This window comes from Equus przewalskii, chromosome 2 (genome assembly GCF_037783145.1).
Source record: "Equus przewalskii isolate Varuska chromosome 2, EquPr2, whole genome shotgun sequence".
NCBI classification, from domain to species: Eukaryota; Metazoa; Chordata; class Mammalia; order Perissodactyla; family Equidae; genus Equus; species Equus przewalskii.
Window position 1 is genome coordinate 32,563,294 of NC_091832.1, and position 23,614 is coordinate 32,586,907.

The following is a 23,614-nucleotide window of genomic DNA, read 5'->3' on the forward strand; positions in this document are numbered from 1 at the left end:
ATAATCAATGTACAGTACTTAGCATAAGGCCTGGCATGTTCTGAGCACCCGAAATGAGGTCTGGCAATATTATCATCAAAGAATATTAGCCGCCTGTGCGCCCAGCACCGTGGGTGTTCTGTGGGGTTACAGACACATGTCATGAAAATTTATATCAGTCAATAAATATTTGGCACCTACTATGTGCCAGGTGCTAGAAAAAGAGCAGTGACAAAACAGACGAAATTCCTGTTCCTGCTTATACTCCGTGCCGTGGCTAGAGAGACACGACTTCATCTCAACCACGGAGGCCTCCAGGCGCTTACACACACCCTGGTATTATTATTATCCTCATTTTGCAGATGAGAAAACTGGGCTGAGAAGATTGGAGGCAGAGCAGGGGCCAGGACCCAGCTCTTCTGAGGGTCTTTGGCAGCGGCCCTAGGGGCTTCCTGGAGGAGGAGGCACTGGTGCTGCATCCCTCAGGGCCTCAGGGCTTAGCAGGAGAGGTGGGGATGCAGAGAGTAGGGGACCAGCCACCACAGTCTGGGCAGCAACAATTTCAGGAAGGTCTTGCCGAGGTCAAGGCCTTTTGTTCCCCCGGGGTGAGGCCCAGCCAGAGCTTTAAATACCCCCATGCAGCCCAGAATAACCCCTATTGTCTTGGCCTGCGGCTGGGGGACCCAGGAGGATCTTGAGGGAGGCTGATCTTGGAGGTGGGGCGGGAGGAGGTCTTCGGGTGCTTCCCTATATGGTAGGGGTGGTAATTCCGCGAAGACTTTTCCATTTGGCTCCTGCAGGAAGGCCCGCCTTGTGGGAAGGGTGGAGCAGCTGCCTGGATTCTGCGTGAGCAACGTGCTGCTGAGGGGGGAACCTGTGGGGTGGGGGACTCCCAGGGAGGGCCATGTGCCCAAGTGAAGGTGCTCCTTTGTGCGCCAGGGATGTGTGTGCATTGGCCCACCAGACCCTCCACCGTGGGCGGCCTCGCCAGGTCCCCTCCCAGGGCCTCCTGGCACCCTCTCCTGCTCTGGCTATTTTGGGCTCTGGCTGTGTTCAGGCTTGGGGAGGGATGGGTAATCCTGTCCAGACCAAGGATGCTGGGGGCGCTCCTGGACCGGCATTCCAGCCTCCTGGATCTTTGATCGCTGTAGCCTCTGCCCCTGGCTTCAGCCTCAAAAGGTCATGGTCAGTGGACTCCGAGGGGATGCCAGCCCCACTGGCAAAGGCACAGAAGGGCACCAGACAAACCTCTTCCCTCGGGATGTTCCCTGCTGTTAGTATCAGAATAGTTGTGCTTCTTCTAAGCAACGGGTTTGTTTTTACCTCATGGGACGTGGAATCCGGGCACTGGTCAGGTTTCCTTCCTCTCATTGGCCCCGGAAAGCTCAGAGACGGATGAGTTGTCGCTCTCCCAGGTCTCCAGAATTCGGCCTGTGCTTTCCGTCTGCTTGCCTCACTCCGGGCTCCCTCTGTCTACCCTACCTGAATTTTTTTAATGTATATTTAGTGAATTTTCTCTTGCTATTAACGTGTGCATCTTTGTAAGCTGCTTTGAGTCTTTCTGGAGTGGGGTGGGGTATAAATAGATAAACCATGATGATGATGATGATGATGATGGTGATAACCCTTTGCTGGTCAGTTCCCAGCAGTCTGATCCTTCAGGCTTGGTTCCAACTTTGTGATTCCCTCGCTAGCCCCACCCTCTTTGCTGGTGGGAGTCACAGCCTGCAATTGTAGAATCCTGACATTTCAGGAGTTCAGTGTCCTGAAGTGTTAAAGCCCGAAGGCTTTAAGATCTAAGGCTTTAGTCATCTAAGTTGAGAGCTTTCTAACTTATTATTAAGGAGTGAAACCCTTATTTCAATCAAAATAATAGTTTTGATTAAATACTGTAATATTTTGATAAATAACAGCAAACAGAGCATTCACCATGTGCTAGTGCTATTTGTGGCATTTTGCATTTTTATTTAATCCTCATGACAGCCCTAGGAGTTAGACACTACAAACATGAATTATCATGCCCACTTTACAGATGGGGAAACGGAGGCGCAGAGACGTGAAGCGACTTGCTCCCGGCCTCACAGTTAACCAGGGGCTCAACCAGACATATTATGTAGAAGGTCAGAATATAAAATGGAAAAAGGTGGATTTGTTTTTATTGAAGCGAGTATTTGAGTGAGGGGGCCCAAACTCTCCCTTCCCTCTCCCCACCCCCTCTAAAGTGGGCCCCAAGGCGCTGAGGACAGACTGGAAACCAGTGATCCAGGCTGCTTCGTCATTTGATGGAGGCAGCCTGAGGCCCAGGGAGGGGAAGGGACTTGCCTGTGGCTGGAAGCCCGTCTCAGACTCTTGTCTCAGACTCTCAGCCCCCTCCTGCCTGGGAGAGCACCAGCCCCTTCCTCCCCCGGCCCCAGCCGTCGCCAGCCCCACTCTGCACTCGGCAGCAAGTGCTCCCGTGGCCCACTCAGCTTCTTCCCTCACCGGTACCCGGTACCCTCGGACCTTCTGCGTGGTCCTGGGGGACTGGGAGTGACCAGGCACTGGGACTCGTCACCTGAGGGCTGGCCACAGCCAGGGAGGGGAGGGGCAGCTCCTGTCTGGGCGTCCTCAGACTGACAGGGTTTCACCTGTTCTCAAACATACTCTTCATGCCACCAGGAGCCTGTCACCTGGCCTGCTTTTCCTCCATCGGTGCTTCTCCCATGGGACCTTGGGGCTTTTCTGTCTTCAAGAACCCCCTTTTCAAAACCGCTGTGGTGGTGGTGGGCTGTATCTTACGTGTGAAGTGTTCCCAAGGGAGAGCTAGTTGGCAGCTAGCTGAGGGAAACGTGTACATTTAGGGTGGGTGTTCCCAAACTGTCTTCTGTGGTCCCCTAGTCCCATGAGCTCTGCATTGAAGAAAGGGTTCCAAGTTAAGCAAGTTTGGGAAACAGTGAACAGTTGCCCTCTGCCCTTTTCTTTGTGTTCAAGACATTTAGGACCTAGGAAGCCAGCTCAGCTTCGTGTAACTAGCCTTCCCAGACGCGTGTGTCTGCGCTCCTGCCCAGAGCTGCTGTGCCCCACAATGGATGTTAGTCGTGAGGAAAGGGCCAGGGGGCACTTCCTCTTATTCCCAGCTCTGTTGTCCACGGGCCTATCTTCAGCCTCGGCTGGGCCCTGCCTGCCCCTTCCTTCCTCCCCCTCCAGGAAGCAGATGAGGAAAGCCCTGGGGGACGAGGGGAGCTGGCCTCCTTGGCCGCAGCTGTTCCAGCCTGTTTTTTCCTGTTGCCGATGCCCACGGGAGCAAGCAGGAGCGGAGTCACCGAGGCCTGGCTGGCTGGCTGCCTTGCGCAAGGCCCTGGAGCTGGCGCTGTGGCCCTGCTCGCCTCCGAGACCCCCGCCCACTCCCTGGGATGCTGGTCTGGGCAGCGGGCAGGCCTCTCCTCAGTGACTACAGGCAGCTTCTTGTCCCCCCAGAGACGGGCCTCCTGCCTGGAAAGCTCCAGGTGCCTGAGGTGGCAGGAGGAGGCCTCAGGTAACCCCGGTTTGGAACCAGGGGTCTGGCTTCAAGTCTTGGCTCTTCCAACTCTGTAACTACGGGCAGGTCACCTTTTGGAGCCTCAGTTTCTTCGTTTGTAAACCCCAGTCATCCATTAATTTAACAAATATTATTGAGCATCTAAAGTGCCAGGTACTTTGAGGTGCTGGGGATACAGCTGGGCAAAATGGGCAAAGTCCCTGTCTTCATGGAGCTGATGTTCTGGTGGGGGAGAGAGATGATTAACAGATAAACAAGTAAATATAGGGTAGAATGTAGGTAGTGAGGTGCTCTGAAGCAGGGTAAGGGAGGTGACAGATTCTGGCCCTGGGATGTGGTCAGGGTGGGTCTCCGTAAAGGTGACATTTGAGCAGAAACTGGAGGAAGAGAAAGAGTGAGCAATCTGGAGGCAGTGTCCCCAGCAGGGGACACAGCAAGTGCAAAGGCCCTGAGGTGGGAAGGGCTTTGGTGTGTTTGAGGACTAATGAGACAGATGTGGCAGGCAGTGGGGAGAGCACAGTAGGAGCTGAGGTTGGAGAGGTGCGTGTAGGTGTGTGTGTGGGGGGGTAGATCGCACCACACCTCGCTGGCCATAAGAAGGGCTTTTCTTCTAATCCTTTGATGGGTGGAGAGCAATGGAAAGGCCTAACCTGGTAGGTTTGGGGAGAGGTCATTGTTGTAAGTGGTGTCTCATGTCAACAAAAATGTGTGGAACATTTCCCCCATCCTGCCATAGGCCTGACTCTGTGTTAGGGGATTCATTCATGAAATCTGTGGTCAGTGACCCCGCAGGGCAGACCCGAGCAGGTTGGTGTGGCCTCAAAGGCCCACAGACACCCCAGTGCTCCACAGCAGCAGGGCCACTCGGGAGCCAGAGAACCTGAGAACCAAGCTGGGCAGGAGGCAGGCACGTGCACACCGCAGGCGCGGTTGGCACCGACGGTGCTTGGCGGATAATGTTCAACCCCTGGGGACCTTCTTGCTGGGCGGCCCAGCCCGGAAAGCTGTTCCTCCTTGGCCACCCCCACTGCCTTGGCGGCACCTGGCACAGGGGTGGGGCAGGGGCATTTCCTGGTGGCTTCCTGCTTCCTCCCTGTAAACCGGCAGGCAGCGCACTCAGTGCCAGGGGAGGCCCCTTCTTGGGGTGTCTGTGTGGCAGGAGCAGAGTCAGGGCACTGGGAGGGTTGGGCTCTGTGACGAGCCCCGTGACCACAGCACGACTGTGCCGTGCATTCTCCCACCTCTGGGCCTCGGCACGTGCCCTTCCTTCGCCTGGTGCACTCTCTCCTTTCTTAAGGAAATCTTCTTTCAGACCCAGCTGAATTGTCATTTCCCCAACTCCACCCTGCCTCCCTAGGTGAGGGACCCTCCTCTGGCCCCTCCCAGCCCCCCGTCCTGCCTCTGCAGAGCTCTCCGCATGCTGCGTTTTTGTCACTCTATTTAATGGTCTGTCTCCCCCAGGAACACAGAGCTCTGTGACTGTCCCCTGCCTCGTTTTCTCCCCAGGGTCCGGTACGTGGGAGGTGCTCCAGAAGTAAAGGTCACAGTGACCTGAATGAACCCTCTGGGGCAGGTCTGATTGATGGCCTTTGTTTTCAGATGCAGAAGCTGAGGCTGCCTAACCAGAAAGTGGGCGAGTTGGCCTGGAGCGGCCCTCTGAGACTCAGGGATAAAGTGCTCTGCTTGGCCGTGGTGGTAGCAGTCCCTTTCGGGTGCCTGCCCCAGCTACGTCATAGGGCCTTCCAGGCAGAGACCACGTCAGGGCCACCTAGGAAAGGACCAGACAGATTCAGAGCTATCTGGCCGTGCTTCCCAGAGCAGATCACCCCTCGTTCCACTTGCCTCTCCCAGCAGCCCCAGGAAGGAAGCAAGCCAAGCAGGGTCCCCTCTTTCTCACTGGGGAAACTGATGCCTGGAGAGATTGTTATCAAAGGCCAGGGTGTGCTAGGATGGGTTTCAGGAACTGTGTGATTCAGTCCCCTCCTTTCTTTGGGATGAGGTGTTATTGCCTCGATTTTATCGATGGGGAACTGAGGCCCGGAGATAATTCTGGCACTTTCTAGCTGTGTGATCTTGGGTAAGTCCTTACTTTCTCTTTCTGAACTTCACTTTCTTCGTCTGTCAAATGGACTAATTCCTATCTCGAGCTTGGTGGGCAAGTTCGTTCATTCATTCATTCAGTCTGTCAGTGTGTCACCAAATATTAATTGAGCAGCTAGTATGTCTTTTCTGTTCCAAAGATGCAGCCATGATCAAAACAGATGAAATCACTGCCTTCCTGATGCTGTGCTTCAGCAGAGGTGGCTGGTGTGGAAGCTGAGCGCAAAGAGTAGGGACCCCCTACAGTTTGCTAAAAGGGAAGGGTGTCAAGGGGCTTCTCCCAGGCCACATGGTGAGTTCGAGGCAGAGCTGGGACGAGAACCCCAGACCCCAACTTCCTGCTCCCTTGGTCTCTGACAGGCCCTAGTCCTCCCGCAGGGCACTGGCTGGAATGCAGCCTTTCCAGGTCCCAGGCCTCGGTATGCGCTTACAGAGGACAGGGGTCAGAAGCAGGGGCCGCTGGCAGCTGTGCCTCCAAGCTAGCAGAGTACAGGAGAGGGGGCCCTGCTTTCAAACCAGATTCCTCTTGCCTTAGCTGTGTGACCTTGGGCAGGTGACTTCACTCCTCTGAGCCTTTTTCCTTAAAATCTGTAAAATGGGGTAGCCCCCGTATCTGCCGCAGGGGGTCATGGATTTGCGTGAGATGGGCCTTGTAGAGGCTGTCGCACCTGTGGGGATGGCACACAGTGAGCCTTGGCCATTCTCCTTTTGAGGATCATTGTTCTTCCTGGCCAACTGGCTGGCCAAGGTCCTGCCACCTTGGGAGCCTGAGTGTGGGAAGTTGGCAGGCCTCCCGAGTGGCACGGGCAGTGCAGGCATGCCAGGGGAGGCGGCGGCCCCCTCCTTTCCGGCCCGGCGCCCCTCTCGGCCTGCCAGGGGATTAAAGGCCTTTGTGTCGGGCTCTCCCGCCCCTGGCAGTTTGCACAGCAAAGTGCTGCCCCGACAGATTCCTTCCCCTTTGCTGTCTGCTGCCCATGGACAGGGCACCGGGCAGCCTGGGGGTGGGGCAGGGCACCTTGACCCTGTCTGTGGGGGCTGGGTTGGAGCCGAGTGGGGAGAGCGGTTGTGGTGGGCTTACCTGGGAGCCTGCATCATAGCAGCATGCAAGGGGGACCTTGACTGGGTCCGTGTCCCTCCCTGGAGAGTTGGGGGCTACGGGTCACAGCATCTGCTGGTTCCTCCACTGTGGACAGGGGAGGGGACTCTGAGACAGTCTGTGCTGGCAGGAGGCAGGTGGGCAGGCAGGGGATCCTTGTTTTCCTGCCCCCGCCCCGTCTCTGGATTTTGATGGGGTGAGCTCACTCCAGCCCAGATGCCTGGAGCCTTGCCCTGGGCAGCTGCAGCCACCCTGGGGACTACAGTGCTCAGACCTCCTGCCCAGCTGCAGGGGCGGTTAGGGGCTGAGCCCCAGGCCTGGGCCGTGCAGGGAGGTCAACTGACTGCCCAAGGCACTGGACGAATGTCTCTGGAGAAGCCTGAAGTCCCCTCATCAGCCTCAGAGCAGACAGACAACTTGAGCCTTGGAACCAAGCTTTGTTGTCACGCCCAGCCAGGACCCCACCGTCCAGCCAGCCCAGGGCCTGGGCAGCAGAGCCAGACCCCTCCCTGGGCCCACACCCCATGCCCCCGTGCATCCCCCATCACCTCTCATCCCCTCACCTCTACCCTGTACCCCCTGCGTGGTACTAAGTCTAACGCTTCTTGAGCACTTACCATATACAAGGCACCGTGCTGAATGCCTTACACGCTTTCATCTCGTTTACACAGATGACCCTCTCTGAGCCTCAGTTTCCTCATCTGCAAAATGGAAATAACCCTACAAGCTCACAGTCCCTTAATTGAAACGCTTGGGGTCAGACGTGTTTTGGAATTCAGAAGTTTTCAACCTGAGAGAGGTGACATAGAGCACGTGCCAGCGGGGATGTGACATCCTCGGTAGAGTCTGGGGCAACACCCTGTAATCAAACACGTTAATGTTGCTGCATCGAAACGTGCGAGTCTTCACCCTGAGTGGAGAGTGCAGGGAATAAGCTATTAATAGCTTCACATCAATTTGGGTCAGGACTTGGCACCAAGTGAGCTTGCTGTAAACTTATTAAAAATAACAGCATTCTTGGTCTTCAGAGCCCTTTGGCTTTCTCTTATTGCAGATGAGGGAGAGTGACCTTGTCATGCCAACCCTCCCTAGGGTGCTGTGGGGGTTAATTAGGGTGGTCCATGCAATGTTAGGACAAGGCCTGGCCTGGGGAAAGTCCTCAGTGGGCCTTGACTGTTCTTGTCATCTCTTCACTGTGCCGCCGTCTTCCTTTAATTTTAGTGGCACCAGAAATTCTTATCTCCACACATAACCTGTGCGAGGCCCATGATTCTCCCTTAAAAACTGCTTTAAAAACCCCAGACCCTGGGGCCGGCCCGGTGGCGTAGCGGTTAAGTTCGCACTTATCTGCTTCTCAGCAGCCTGGGGTTCGCCGGTTCAGATCCCGGGTGCCGACATGGCACCGCTTGGCACACCATGCTGTGGTAGGCGTCCCACCTATAAAGTAGAGGAAGATGGGCACAGATGTTAGCCCAGGGCCGGGCTTCCTCACCAAAAAGAGGAGGATTGGCAGTAGTTAGCTCAGGGCTAATCTTCCTCAAAAAAAAAAAAAGTTTTTTTTAATAATAATAATAAAAAACCCCAGACCCTATATCCTATATCTGTGTCTGTACTTCTCCTCCACCCCAAACCTTTTCGTCCTCTAGACCCCTCTCTGTGGCTTGACCTTTCACCTCCACGCTTCTTCCCAGCCATCGTTGGCTCCCTCTGCATCCTCACCCAGGCCGGGAGAGGAGGGTCCAGCCTCTGTCCCTGGTCCCCAAGGGCTTCTGCAGGACTTGGACCTGGAGCTCCGTGTGTGCCCTCTTCCTCACCAGGAGGCCTGGGCACAGCCCAGCCTCAAGGAGCAATGGCCTCCCAGAAGTCTGCCTCCACCCACCCCCCCGTCGCCTGTTTCAGGGAGTGCCTGCCCATTGCGGGGCCACCCTGCCCCAAGCAATTGTTTGTCAGGCTAGAACAGTCCTCTGTCCTTGGCCTGTATGAGTCAGCTGTTCCCCTATCCCCACCAGGAACCTGCGGGGTCTGGAAAATCCCCCTCTCCACTTGACTCCTTCCTCTCTGGCCCAGGTCTGCCCTCTGGACCCCTCCTCTCTGGCCCCGCCATCCGGCTCCAACGCCTGCTTGAAGTTCTGGATTCCTCTGGGAGGAAGTCGGGCTCACTCACAGCCGGAGACGGGCTGGAGGGCAGGAAACCTGGGTTCTATTTCTGCCTTTGACCTTGGAGCCACTGACGGCTCTCCTTGGGACATTAGGCACCCGCTGCATGGGCCCAGGCCACTGCCAGCTCAGGCATCCCATGGGCCATCCTGAGAGCTGGTCGAGTCGGGGATGGAGACCCGCCAGCCCTGGGCTTCCTGGCCCTGCCCTCTGCTTAGGCCTCATGGCCCGCCTGGAGGCCCAGCCCAGCCTCACCTTCTTTTGTGATCAGCAGGGGGCTTCGGGCAGGGACCCCGAGGTTCTGGGTCAGTCCTGGCTCTGCCGGCCGCTCACCTGTGATCTTGGGCAAGTTACTTCTCCAGCTCTATTCCCTCCGCTGTGAGAGGGGGCCATTCACCCCTGCTCAGCCACCTCAGGGGGTCATTTTCAGGGTCAGTTGACACTGAGGCTGAGGAAACGCTCTGTAAACTGTGAAATACAGTGTAGTGGACAGATTCTGTGAGAGTGACTCTCCGTGACCTCAGTCAGTTCCGGCGCATTCCACTGCCCTCGTTACAGAGGCAATATGGTACAGTGGTGAGAGCTTAGACAGCGGAGCCAGACCACCAGGGACAAATGCCAGCTCTGCCATGTGCTAGATCTTCAAGCAGGTGAGCCGTCTCTGCTCCGTCTGCCCCTCTTTACTGTGGGCTGTTTAATACCTGTAACTGGGTTAACGCTTATGCAAGTCCTGAAAGCAGTGCCGGGTGCATAGTAAGTGCTCAGTGAATGTTAGCCCTTGTGTTCCCCGAGTGGACCCTGCACTTTCCAGGTCTGAGTCCAGGTTCCCTTCTGTGGTCAAGTCTCAGGCTCCTTTGGGCTCTTTCTGGGAGCCTCTTTCCCGTCTGGCTCCATCTCTCCTCCCAGATGTGAAATCCAGCTGTTAGAACCTTTTGATCTTCAGCTTTTCACAAGTGAAGTCTCTGCTCTTGCTGGCTTGTCCCTCGCTGCAGGCCCTGATCTGACCCTGGAGCCTTGGGTCCTGGGGAAGAGGCTGCAAGCAAGGGCAGGCTGGCATGTGGGAAGGGCCCATTCCCTGGGGTGGGGGGCTTCTGTCCAGGCCCCAACGAGCTCTGGATTCTCTCTCCCCTCCCCCTGCAGATGTGTGTTCCTGGCATTTCTTCCGAGTTGAATCTCACTTTGCTATTTCCTGTCCGGTCCCCAGCACCCCCTGGCTTCCCTCTCCCGGAGAGGCTCTGGGCCTTGCTCGCCACCAGGGCTTTCCTTTCCAGACAGCAGTCTGATGTCTAGGGGGTGCCAGGAATCTGTGTGCCCCATGGACGCCCTCCATGGCCTTGCTCCATGGGGACGGGGAGAGTGTGGCAATGACACAGAGAGCTCTCCCCAGGTGGGAAGGATCCAAGCCTACCCCTCTAACCTCCTCTGCCCAGTGTCAGTGCCCCTGCACCAGTCCTAGCCTCACACTCCCCTTAGGTCAATCAGGGCCTGCTCAGAACCCACCCCCTACCCAGTGGAACATTGCCCTCTACCCCTCACTGGGGAGGACAAGGGAAAACCCCTGGTAGGGGGCTAGTCCTGTGATTCCTAACCAATGACTGTCAGAACCCCCTGAGTGTGCTCAACTGTAACCCTCTTGCCTGGGGTGGGGAGAGCCTGACTCAGTGGCTCTGAGAAGGGGCCCAGGAATCTGTATTTCCCACCAATTCCTGGAGGTTCTCAAGCACACTCCTGGAGGCAAACCTCATGGGCATGGCCCAGAAGTCCACTGGCCACCCAGGACAGGCATGGCCACTTGTCCAGAGGGGGAGGGTGGGGGGAGGGGAAGGAACAGGAGGAGGGATTTGCCTGTGGATTGGAGGGGACAGGACATTAGGCCGTAACGGGGGTTAAGATGTGGGCAGTGCAGAGCTCACACAAGGCTTGGCAGCACTGAAAGCACAAAGATGACCAGATGGCACCCAGCTCCTGCTCCCAGGGAGCCCCCGGCCTGGGAAGGGGGACACATAGAGACCACGTTGGGGTGGGCAGTGCCTCCAAAGCAAGTCATCTTCAGGAAGCAGCTAGAATTAATAGATGATGACATTTTTATCCATTCATTCATTCAACTATTAATTGAACAGGGGTGCTGAGAAGGTAGAGGTGAATTAATTCCAGTCCCTGCCTTCAGGGTGCTTTCATTCCAATGGAGGTGAGCCTGGAGGGCCCAGAGCCCATCCTGGGGGCAGAGGGGGCTGTGAGGGCCAGGGAGTCAGCACAGAGTCTCCCCGGGGAGATTTCTTATACCTCTTTATTGAGGTATAAATTACAAACAAGAAAACATACCTATTTTGAATGTGCAGTTCAATAATGGGAATGAGTCGTATATGCAGAGGAATCATCACTCCAGAAGGTTCCCTCGTGCCCCTGCCCAGCCAGCCCCACCCACGTCTGATCTTGGGCCACTACTGATCTTTCTGTCACTGTAGATTAGACTTTTCCCCCAGAATTTCATATGAATGGGGTCACGTAGCACGGAGTCTTTTGTGTCTGACTTAACGTAACATCTGACTTAGCATAACGTGTTTGAGAGTTATCCATTGCCCTGCGTATCCGTGATTTGTTCCTTTTTATTACTGAGTAGTTGGAAGAGGTGATGTTTAGTTGAATTTTGGAGGACGAATTGGAGCTAGCCAGATAAACAAAGGAAGGAAGGGCATTTCAGCAGAGGGAACAGCGTGAGAAAGGCCAGAGGCTCCAGGAACATGGACTGCGTGAAGTTGGGCGGTGGGGAGGGGAGGGACTGGCTGGCTCTTCATTTTTTCCTGCTCCTTTGGCCTCTTTCCTGCGGCCACCACCTTGTCTAGCCAGTGAGGGCTGGGTTTGGGTTTCGCAAGTGAGACCATTTCCTTTTGGCTGGGCTGGGCGCCCCAGATAGGGCCGAGGCCAGCACACGGTCTAAGATGCTCATGCCAGGCCATCTGGACGAGCGTTCTGAGGCCACAGCAAATCCGTGCACACTTGCGCTTGGGGCCTCTGGGGTTCCCTTGGGCTCCACTAGGGGTTTGTTTTCCTCTAAGTTGTCTGGTAAAACTCCTTTGGAAACATCTCCATCTTGTCTAAGGGGAAAAAGGTGTTCATTGTCCACACACACACCCGAGAAAGGCAAGTGTTATGGCTGTGGGGGCCCTTCTGCTCCGGCAGGGGGGCCCCGGGTCTCAGCAGCCCTCTGTGGAAGAGAGCCGCCATGGAGCTTGTGCTGGGCTCAGGGTCAGCCTGAGGTCACTGGAGTTGATGGCACGCCTGTCCTGCCCCCATTCAGCCCAGCTGCTGGGCTCCACTCCCTGCCTCTGGGTGCACAGATGTGCCTGCCAGTGTGGCCACCAGGGCCAGAGCTCCTCCAATGTGACTGGAGTGTGTTCCCTGTGGCCTAGAGATTTGGAGGCCAGACTGAGACAGAAAGAGGTGGCCAAGCTGGCCTGGGGGGCTGCTGGGGGAGGCAGCAGCTTCCATTGACTCACCCTCAATTTCTGCCTCTGTCCCGTATCCACGCTGACCCTGGCCACCCGTCCGGTGCCCATGTCCCTCATCTTTGCTGGCCCCAGTCACCCGGCCCCTGTCCCCCTGTCCACTAACCCGTGTCCTGGCTATCCCTCGCCTTCCCCAAAGGAAGAAGAGTCATCACTTACCAACGTGATTTTTTAATTTTATCGTCTGTTTATTTGAGGATTCATTCAGACTCAGTGAATTTGCAGACTTGGGCTCTGAGGCCTCCAGAACCTAATGGGATTTGGGGAAACTGAGTCAAAACCAATGGTACAGCCCCAGCCTGACTCTCTTAGCCAAACCGTGTCTGACTTACCTACTGGAGGGCTTTGGGGTGTGACTCCCCGTTGAAGTGAGGAGAGGGATCCTGGGTTTAGCGGGAGCTGGAGAGTGTGACGCATTTGGCTGTGTGGTCTCCCACAGGTGACCCATGGGCTGAGGGCATATGATGGCTTGTCTCTGCCCGAGGACGCGGAGACAGTCACAGCGGGCCGGGCTGGCTGGAGCTATTCAGACCTTTCTGATGACGAGGACTTGCTGGCTGACGATGCCTCCGGAGGTGAGCAGAGGGTTCTGGTGGCTGGAAGTAGAGGGGATGAAGGATGGAGTCAGGGTTCTTCCCGCTGGTCCTTAAAGAGGCCCCGGGAAACTTGCCCACAGTGGCACCTCAAGAGACGGGCTAAGGGCTGCATCCTGAGCCCTGGTCCTCACTTATAACCTGTGTGCCCCTGGGCTGGTGGCTGCTCCTCTGCAGCTGCAGTCTCCTCACAGTGCAGGATGGTCAGGACGGATGGGGAAGGTGGTGGGCCATGCACAGTGGAGGGTGATTACCGCCCCCTCCTCCCATCCTCACCCAGGGGCCAGTCTGCCCTCGCCGCCCCCACCCCAGCTGTCCTTGGTCCACACGCTCTCTGATGGAGGCTTCCAAGCCGACGTTTACAGGCCAGCCCTCTGTCGGCATGGAAAGAAGGCAACAGCTCTGTGTTTTCCAGACCTTCCCCACTATGTGCCAGGTGCCCAGAACATGCCTGACATCAGTAGGAGCTCAATAAATATTTGTTGTTGCTGAATAAGTCTCTTTTGCTTGCAGACGGCCTGGGGAGCGGGGACGTGGGCAGCGGGGACTTCCAGATGGGTAAGTTGCTGGGGGCATCTTACCGGCCCCCATCCTGTCCCCTGGGGAATCCCCAGGGCAGGTCTTTCCAGTCACAGAGGCCCCATCTCCTGGGCTGAGGGCCTTGAGGGCTCCTTGGGCCCGCCATGGAGGTGGTCTTGTACCTGCTGAGTGACAGTTGTGACATTGGTTGGCAGGTCCCTGCAAGGTTGGGGGCGGCCAGGTTTTGTGCCCGCCTACGCCAGGAAGTGCCTAGTTCTGATGGGGACTGAAGCCATTCAGCATTCAGAGCCAAATTCTCACCTCCCAGGGTTGCTCAGCTGTCTCAGGAGGCCTTCCCCAGAGCTGTCCTCGGTGTGACTGCTGCAGAGATGGGGACCTCAGGCAGGGAGCGCAGACCAAAGGGCTCTGTGGCATAGGGCATTCAAGCGAGCCTGGGAGGGAACCCTGCCTTAGGTCGGGTCACCTGCTGGGAAGCCGAGGGCTTCTGAGTTGGGAAAGGAGGGCTAGGCTTCATGGAGGGAGAGGAGTCAGGCCTTCGTCAGCTGCCCACTCTGCCAGCACTCGAAGGGCACAGCCAGTACACGGCCTGGCCCTGCGCTGAGTCAGGGGCTCAGAGTCCCTGTTTCCTCCCAGCCTGGGATTCTGGGTAGAGAAGGAGCTACCTGGGTACAAGCCCCAGCAGCTCCATATGGTGCCTGCTGCCCTCTCTGGAGCTCAGCTCAGCATGTCCCCTGGGCAGCCCCTCTGCATCCAGGGCTGCCCACCCCAGCAGGCCTGTGGCGAGTCTGCCTGGGCCTCTCCAGGGGTAGGGTTGCCTCCCTTTGGCTGGCATATCAGGGGCATCCAAATTCAAGAGGGTGTTGGCCTACCTGAACCAGTGCGCAAAGGAGGGTTGGCCTCTGGGTGGCGCAACTGTTGGTTGGTCCTGGCTGTGACGTCCCAGCACCTGGGACTCAGCCACTGCCTGAAGCTTCTCCACGTGTTGGTTTCTGCAGGGCTACAGGATGCCTGGGTGCTGGCTGGGACCTGGGGATGGGTGTCAGGTGGGCCTCATGCACACAGCTCACACCCCAGAAGGCCTCTGCTTGTGGGTCCCTGGGAGCTCCCTCTTGCTAAGCCAGGCCTGCCCACCGGTCCAGTCCACCCTGTCCATTCAGAAACAGCTGTGGCCCCTCCCAGGGGGCTGCCCACTGTGACAGCTCTGCCCACTCTGAGTCATCCTTGCTGGCCCACCTTCCCCCATAAGAAGCAGCTGTGAGGGCAGGAGAGGCCAGAGGTGGGAGAAGGGGAGGGATGAAGAGCAGCTGCTGGGAGGTCCCTTTTGAGTGGGGCTGATCTGTGGGAAGGTGTGGGGCCATAGACCCTCCAGGCCAAGCCCTGGCACCGGCCTGCTGCCCTTGGGGCAGGTCCAGGCAGCTGGGTTGAATCTCCGCCCGGGAGGCAGCAGGTGTGTCTCCCTGATTCCCAGGGTCTCCATGTGCCTGCTGCAGCCTTGCCCAAGGTCAGTGCCCTCCCTGCACTGGTACACAAGGGCCATCATGACCGTGATGGACCCTACCTGGCTGGGCCCCTTGCCTAGGCCCTGGCCCAGCCCCAGCCCCAGCCCTGGAGTGTAGCCCCTGGGGCAGCCTGCCTCTCTCCTCTTCCCTCAGGCAGGGTCATGGCTCCCCTTGGCTCTGCCCCAGGCCTGTCTCACCCACCTCCCTGGCACCCCTGGCTCTCCTTCTCCCTCCCTGGGACCCCTGCCCACCTCCCCTCACCCAGTTTCTTTCTGTCTTCTGACCTGTCTCTTTGTCTTTCCCACTCTTGTCTGTCCTGCTCTGGCACCTGTCTCCATGTCTCTCCTGCTGCCTTCTGCCCCTGCCTGGGCTGTCTCTTTCCTATTCCTCGTGTCTCTGTCTTGTCTGTGCCTCCTCTGTCTCATTCTGTGACTTCTCCCTCTGTCTCTTTGGCTAGCCATCTCTGCCTCTGTGTCTCTGTCTTTCCCTCTCCTTTCTGCCTTTGTCTCGCCTGTTTTCTCTCATTCTCCCCCCACTTTCTCTCCGTTCTGTCTCCATCTCTTTCTGTGTCTCTCTGTGTCCATCTCTGTATCTCTGTCTCCATCTCTGTGTCTCTGTCTCCATCTCTGTGTCTCTGTCTCCATCTCTCTCTGTGTCTCTCTGTCATTCCTCCTTCCATCTGTCCGTCTCTCTCTCTCTCTGTCTCTCCTTTGGTTCTCTCCACCTCCCTTGCTGTCTCCGTCCCTCCTGTCACGTCCCGTGGCTGGCATGGTGGTCTTGGAGCCTGATAACAAGTCTCCTCTCAGTGAGTGACCGGCCAGCCCAGCGGGAGCTCGTCCTTCTCTCCGTCCCCACCCTCTCTCCCTGCTCTTGCTCCTCACTCCTTTCTCCTTCTTCTCCTCTTCCTCCCCAGCCTACACTTTGTCACACTTGAGGCTCAGAGGCACCTCCTTGCAGGGTCTGAGGTTAGGCCAGCCACTGCCCTACTCCAGCTGGCCCCACCTTCTGCCCTGTTCCTGCCCAGGATGCAGCCAGACCCCCTCTGGGCACACAGTCTAAACACAGTGGACCAGACCCCTGGTGTCCGCCCCCCGTGGTGCTGGCTGGGCAAGGGTGGGTGCAGCAACCCCTCAGGGGACGAGGCCCTTGAGGCTGGAAGTGACTTGTGTCCACCTCAGGACCGGCTGATCCTGAGCCCACCCACGGGACCCTGTGCTCGAGATTGGGGTGTGTGTGTTTTGGGGAGTAGTTCTGTTGAGCAGGGGGTGGGTATCAGGAGCAGGTGGGGCAGCCTGCTCCAGGGCTGGGGGCGGTCAGGCGTGCATTCCCCAGCCCCACCCTGGTGCAGGCCTACCCTGGGCCTCCTGTCCCTCCAGCCTCTGGCTCCAAGTGAGCTCTCCAAGCAGGGTCAGAATGAGGACCAGGGGGGAGAGGAGTGGCCAGGGCAGGCACCCAGAGAGCACTCCCACCCCCAGGCAGCACCACTCCCTTCCAGCACCCTCCGCTGTGGAGGCTGCTTTCTGAAAAGCCTCACCTCTGCCCCCACCCTCAGGCACCCCCGCAGGGAGGCAGCTCGGGGTGGAAGAGAGGGTGCTCCCCTGACCTGCCCCTGGTCTGGGAGAAGGCGGGGGTGGCTTCAGGCTGGGGGGTCCGTGCCCTTCCCAGGCCCTAGTAGAAAGGAGCTTTGTGGAGCCTGGCCCCCTCCCCCGGGAGCAGGCACATTCCTGGGCAGAGGCCCGGCCTCCTTGCCTGTGCTCAGCCGTGGGGCTGAGGCCAGGGGCCGGGGTGGGGGGACTCTCAATGGACCTCTGTGCCTGTTCACAAGGGGCCTCTGTGGCCCAGCTCACGGCCCCCACACTCCAGCCCACAGAGCCCCGCCCACCCGGCACCCAGAAGCGCAGCCCGGCACAGTCCCTGTGGTCAGAGCAGGCAGGGCGGCCCTCCTAAGCACCCTCTCTTGCTGTCGGAGTCCACTCCCGCGTCTTCCTCAGACGCTCCATCCTGATCCCCCCAGGGCCTGCTCAGCCCGAGCCACAGAGGGAGAGGCCCTGGCTCGGGGGGGTGTGCACCTGTGGCCAGACAGAATGAAAAGGGAGGACATGCCTTATAGTCAGGCCCAGCCAGTGCTACTCCCTGCTCTGCCACCTACTCGCTGGTCATCTGTCACCTCTCTGAGCCCAATTCTGCCTCAGGGACTTTGCAGCTGCTGTTCCCTCTGCTGGAATGCTCTTCCCCCAGATACCTCCCCATGGCTCACTCTCTTCCTTCGGGCGGCCCCTTGGAGGAGAGGCCTGCCCTGGCCACCCTGGGAAAGCAGGCGCCTCGCCCACCCCAGAACACGCTCCCCCCAGCCCTTGTTTTTTTCCTCCATAGTCCGTATAGTCCTTGCCCATTTGATTTTCTTTCTCCTCCCACTAGAAAGTGGCCTCCGTGGGGACAGGAGTTGTCATTTGTGGAGTTCACCACTTTATCCTCTGTCCCTGGAACACCGCCTGGCATATGGCAGGCCCTCCCTGTAGGTTTGCTAAAGCAGTGATGCCTCCGGCAGATGGGAAGAAGTAAAACCAAATCCAGGCCTTGAGTTTGTCATAAAGACCAGAGATGACAATCACGCTCGACCCACGTGGCCCCTACTGTATGCCAGACGCTGCTGTGAGGCCTCACGTTCGTGAACTTACTAGTCCTCACGACAGCCCTCCGGGGGGCACTACTATGATCCCCGTTTTGTAGATGAGGACACTGAGGCTCAGAGAGGTTAAGAAACTTGCTCGAGGTCACAAGGCTGGAAGTGGCAGTTTTGCTCCAGAGGCTGAGCTTTCAGCCACTAGGGTACACTGCCCCTCAGACAGTAATAGCTCGTATTATAGTGCACCTACTGTGTGCCGGGCTCTATTCTAAGCACTTTGTACATGTTTTAAACTCATTTGTAACTTGCATCAACTCAGTATTTATAATTTACACCTTAATTCATGAACATTATGAGAATTAATGCATAAAAAATCTTATACATAATAGGTGCTGAAGAAACACTTGGTGTGTGTGTCTGTAAACACATGTATATGATTCATTTGCGGCTCCCATTAACTCATGTTTATAGCTTCTATGTGAACTTAGCAATATTGAGATTTAATGTGTATAAAATGTGTACAGAAGGTGCTTAAGAAACAATAGTGGTGTGTGTATGCTCACACCAATCTGACGTGAATTTGTTCAGCCATCACTAACTAGGACCTACTATGTGCTGGGCACTGTGCAGGCATTGGGGATTCAGGGGTGAGCGAGATCCAGGGATCCACAGTCAGGTTCATAGGCTAGCGGTAGAGAGAGAAGGATGGCAACAGCTTCCGATTCACTAGCGCTTGCTGCACACCAGGTGCTGCCTCTGAGGGCACAGAGAGATGCTGTGTGTCAGCGTAGCATCATTCCTTCCCCACAGCAGCCCAGGGTGGTAGACCTCTGGATCTGTGTGATGCTGGGGTAGAAGATGCTCTGATGGGAGAAGCAGAGGGGCTGGGGAGGCCCAAAGAGGTCATCTCTAGCCTAACCCTGCCAGGGTTGGGGAAGGAGGGCCGTTCAGGCAGTCTTCTTGGAGGAGGTGATGGCTGAGGCCTGCAGGATGAGTAGGAATTTTCCAGGGAAGAGTAGGGAAGCATGACACAGTCACTCGCGAGTAGTTTCTATGCCGGGCGAGCCTCCTCTGGAAGCCACCCCTACTTGTCTAGTCATCCTCTGAGCTGTTGGGAGTCTCCTCGTCTGCACCATCACTTGGTTTCTGGATCAGGCCATTTTCCCTGTTGGTTGAAGCCCCTCACTCAAGGCTGGGGCCTCGGCTTTGACCCCTGGGCAGGCCTGCCAGGGCCACTTCGGCGTGTGCTCACACAAGCAGTGCTGGGTGTAGCTGTGGGCACACAGGTGTCAGCCTCAGCAAGAGGCCTCCAGGGACCCTTCCCCCATTTCCATCCACTGGCCTAGCTGCCTGAGGCCACCACATGCCAGGCGGGGCCCCTGGGCGTTACAGTGACACCTCTCTTTTTTCTGCAGTTTATTTCCGAGCCCTGGTAAACTTCACTCGCTCCATCGACTACAGCACTCGGCTGGAGAACGCTAGCTCCGAGGAGTTCCGAGAGGTGTCTGAGGCTGTGGTAGACACGGTGAGGTGAAGGGGCTTTGGGGAGCTGCCCCGGGTTGGGGGGAGGGAGGACTGAGGATGGGGTGAAAGTATTTGGAGGCTGATGGTTCTGTATCTCTCCAGCTGGAGTCAGAGTACTTGAAGATTCCCGGAGACCAGGTTGTCAGTGTGGTGTTCATCAAGTGAGAAGGGTCCCCTGGGGGCTGGTGAGGGACTGGGGTAACCTGGAGGGGTTGACAAGGATGGGGAGATGCCTGGGTACCAGGAAGGGAGGCAGGAGAAGCCTAATGGGGTGAATCTCTACTGGCGGACATTCAGGAATTGGCGGGGGGGACACTTTGGACGTTAACGTGTCCTGCTTGGGGTACAGGCTGTCCAGGAGCAGGGGAGGAGTCAAGAGATCAGGCCTGAGCATCAGGCAAGAGGCCAAGGGAGGAGCTGAGACCGTAGGCGTCTCCCTCACCCTGCTCCCCTGCCCCATGCTCTTCCCTAGGGAGCTGGATGGCTGGGTGTTTGTGGAGCTGGATGTGGGCTCCGAAGGGAATGCGGACGGGGCTCAGATTCAGGAGGTGCTGCACACAGTCATCTCCAGTGGCTCCATCGCCTCCTATATCACCTCACCCCAGGGATTCCAGTTCCGACGCCTGGGCACAGGTAAGCCCACCCTGGAGCCTGGGGTCACCTCCTCTAGTTTCTCAGACTCATGTGGGTCCCCTTCAGTGTCTCCACCATGGGCTCTCCTAGCTGGGCTCGCACACTGCTAGGGACAGGGAGCTCACTACCTATGAGTCTGCCCCATCAATCTTTATGTAATCTTGGCTTGGGCTGAGCATAATGTGTTTCCTCTGACATGTACCCCTTAGACCCAATTTCTGCTCTGTCTCTTTCAACCCCTGTACAATGATAAAAGGTAATAATTCCTTTCTTCATACAGTACTTTCAGGTCCAAAACCCTTTTGTGTTTAATCATAATGAATAATTGTTTACTGAGCACTGACTATATGCAAGGCGCTCTGTAAGGCCCTCATATTCAGTCTCCACGCTAATTCCTGTGAAGGAATGCCTCCTGTTTTAGAGATGAGAGTCCTGAGGCCCAGAGAGGAAGAATGGCTTGTCCAAGTTCACATGTGCAGAAAGTGGAAAAGCCAGAATTTAACCCAAACCCTGTGTCTGTACCAGCCTTGCCAGAACCTGTGGAGATGAGATGAGAAACAGATGAGAAACTGAGGCTCAGAGAGAATAGGAAACTGGCCCAAAGTCGCACAGCTGTTAGATGCGAAGGCTGGCCTGCATACTCTTGGTCAGCCCAGGTTTCTTTTCGCTGCACCCTGTATCTCCTGTTTTGACTCCCCGAGTATTTCTCTTGGCCAGACAGTCCCAGTTCATTCCTCACAGGCTACAGGTTTCAGCCCCGTCTCCATCTCAGTCCCTCCTCTCTGGGAAGCCTCCAACAGGTCACCATCCCTGACTCAGTGGAACCGAGAACTGAACAAACTCCATCCCTACCATGGTGACCCAGTCAGAAACAAAGAGTGAAACCGTCACTCCCTCGTTCTGCACATAAAACCTCAATTAATGCACCCAAAGATCAAGTGTACCCTTTTGGCATCCCCAGGTCCAGGTCTTAAGATTTCTGGGGGTCCAGCCCTCTTCTCCCCACTTTTCAATGAGTCTTCCCAGCTAGGGAGGGTGGGATGGGCCTGGCTCAGTGCTGCAGGCCACAGCGCCCATGTCGCAGGTTGGATGGCTACTGATCACACCTTCCTTTCCAGCACAGACCCCCCCGCCCCCCCTGGCCGCCATGGCGGCTCCAGTGACACCAGGTGAGAGTGCAGCCAGACCCAGGCCCAGCTGGATCACTGGAGAAATTAATGAATGGAGGGGAAGGAAGGACGAGGGCGAGATGGCTGGGCATAGCCCCCAAGCCGCCCCTTCTCTCCTTGCTCTTCATCCTCACTGGGCCAGGCCGTGGCCTGCATGTGTGTGATGTGATGGTCGCATGCGTGTGGTGTGTTAACTGCGTGTGGGGTCTGTGTAAGGGATGGGTGACACCCTGCCACATATCGCACGTCCCACGTGTGCTGTGGGTGTGTCCACTGTGTGCTCCTTGCGCTCACTGAGCCTGCCAGAAACCACGTGGCCTGACACCCGGCCCCCAAGCCCACGCGCAGCCGTGCAGTGCCTGTGTGGTCCATGATCCCCTCCGCCAGCTTCCCGCCTGCCTCGCTGACTCCCTCCAACCCCCTCAGTGCCCCAGGTCGCAAGGGTCTGCACCGAGGCCGAGTTTGCCTGCCACAGCCACAATGAGTGTGTGGCCCTGGAGTATCGCTGTGACCGGAGGCCTGACTGCAGGGACATGTCCGATGAGCTCAACTGCGGTGAGGGGCTTTCTGGGGGCACAGTGGCCTTCAGATGCCGGGCAGGGCCAGGGTTTGCCTCGGCGTCTGAGTCAATTGGGGTTGGCTGTGAGGGGTCGGTGCAGGCAGAGGGGTCTGAGGGAGGAGGGAGTGGACACAGGAACAGTGATAGCAGGGTCAGGGCCGGGGTCACTGGGTGCGGCAGGGTTGGCCTGGGGAGCGTGAGGGGTAAGGGATGAGGAGCCACCCCTTCGTGCCAACGCCGCAGGGGCTCTGTCCACAGAGGATTTGGTCCCAGAGCTCAGCTCCCTGCCACCCCCTCTGATGGAGACGCCACTTCCACCACACTACCCGGAGGTGGCCACCATACGGCAGCTACTAGTCACCCCCGCTCCCCAGCCTCTGTTCCCTGAACCACACAGGCCTGTGCCTTGTGGGCCCCACGAGGCTGCCTGCCACAGCGGGCACTGCATCCCCAAAGACTACGTCTGTGATGGGCAGGAGGACTGCAAGGATGGCAGTGATGAGCTGGACTGCGGTGAGGGTGGGGCAGGGCTGGAGGTGGGGGTGAGGGGCGGGGGCGCTGGCCAGGGGAGGGCCACCAGCTGAACCGTGCCTGGTCCACCCAGGCCCCACGCCCCCCTGTGAGCCCAATGAGTTCCCCTGTGGAAATGGGCACTGTGCCCTCAAGCTGTGGCGCTGCGATGGCGACTTTGACTGTGAGGACCGCACCGATGAGGCCGACTGCCGTGAGTGTCCCTGGGGCCGCCGGGCGCCTACCCTGTCCCTACCCTGTCCCTTCTCCAGCAGGTTTGTTTGCTCTCCCCGGCTGAGTGGTGAAGGCTCTCAGGACAAACTTTAAGGTTTATCTCTCTCTCTGACCCCAGCAGTGAGGAACCTTGGCCCTGAGCTGGCCTTGGTAGCAAGCAGTGTGGCTAGACTGCCTGTGGTTAATCTCTCTATTTATCTTCTTTATTTTGTTACCACTAATCTTCTCCTTGTTATTTATGCTTGTGTGGGGGTCAGAGGAGTAGAGAGGGCTTCATACGCCGGGTCCCTTGATGTATGTATGAGTCAAAACGTTCCCCCTACTGGGCTACAGGTTTTTCATCCACAGCTGGTTCTGAGATATTTGCTCCTCCATCTCCCCAGCTCTTCATCCATCTATGCATTCAACTATCCATTGTCCATCTGTCCATCCATCCATCTGTCCAACATCTTTCCTCTCTCCCATCCATCTATCTACCCACTCATTCATCCAACTATCATCCATTCATTGTCTGTCTGCACAGCTCTTCGTATATCTGTCCACTCGTCTATCTGACAACCTTCCTCCTGTCCATTTTGCCATCCATTCTATCATCCATCCATCCGTGGTCCATCTTTCCAGCTCTCCATCCATCCGTCTATTCATATAGCCAACATCTTTCCTCCTTCCTATCCAGCTATCCAACCAGCTATCTACCCGTTTCCTATCCACCCACATAATCAGTGTTATGGACATTATGACAGTTAAATGAGTTAGGCTGGAGAGTCAGAGACCCTATAGAGTAGCCTCTTGTGTGTTGTCCTGTGAGGTGAAGCCTGGGGCTCGTTAGTCCAAGATCAAGGATCATCTTCCCATTTCTCTGTAATCGTGGGTCACCTGTCCGAGTGTAGGTTGACGTCCCTGCTGTCCTCCGCTCCAGCTTCTCCTCCTTGCCTCCCCTCACCTTCCCCGCTCTGCGGCAAACACAGGCAGCATTATGCCGGAGACTGGCCGAGTTTTATGACATCTTTCCGTCGTTCTAAGCTTGCTTGACAACAGGCTCCTGGGCAGAGAGAAAGTCATTGAGGGCTTTAGTTGAAACGCCCTTCTCAGAGGCCTCTGCTGGGGAAGAGTCCAAGGGAGGCCGAGCCCTCATTTTGAGAACACAGAACAGAGGACGTGAAAGCTGAGTGGCCTTGGGGGCTTGGAGGGTGTTGGGGCAGAAGCATCTGAGGTAGTGTCAGTAGATAGCTGCCTCCTGGCCTCTGCTCGGTTCCTTCTCTGTGGACATGTGGCCTCCACTCCTGTACCACTCTGCCTTTTCCATCCTTGTCTGTGTGTCTGTCTCAAGCTCAGTCTCTCTGAGGAGGAATGCCAGTCACCATCTACTAGA

At 57.0% G+C, this 23,614-nt stretch overlaps 1 protein-coding gene across 13 annotated transcripts in view; it reads left to right on the top strand.

The window, feature by feature from the left end:
* The window catches only part of HSPG2 (heparan sulfate proteoglycan 2), a 99,305-nt gene that overhangs the window by 20,476 nt on the left and 55,215 nt on the right, over window positions 1-23,614 (top strand). For 7 of the 13 annotated variants that reach the window (XM_070599293.1, XM_070599368.1, XM_070599325.1 and 4 more), the window contains exons 2-10: window positions 12,795-12,930; window positions 13,462-13,506; window positions 19,029-19,138; window positions 19,240-19,298; window positions 19,610-19,770; window positions 20,889-20,939; window positions 21,366-21,494; window positions 21,742-22,011; window positions 22,103-22,222. In XM_070599293.1, the coding sequence (XP_070455394.1) occupies window positions 12,795-12,930; window positions 13,462-13,506; window positions 19,029-19,138; window positions 19,240-19,298; window positions 19,610-19,770; window positions 20,889-20,939; window positions 21,366-21,494; window positions 21,742-22,011; window positions 22,103-22,222 (1,081 nt within the window). The remainder of the gene's footprint in view (window positions 1-12,794; window positions 12,931-13,461; window positions 13,507-19,028; window positions 19,139-19,239; window positions 19,299-19,609; window positions 19,771-20,888; window positions 20,940-21,365; window positions 21,495-21,741; window positions 22,012-22,102; window positions 22,223-23,614) is intronic. The other 6 variants (XM_070599371.1, XM_070599379.1, XM_070599387.1 and 3 more) reach the window with 3 other exon arrangements.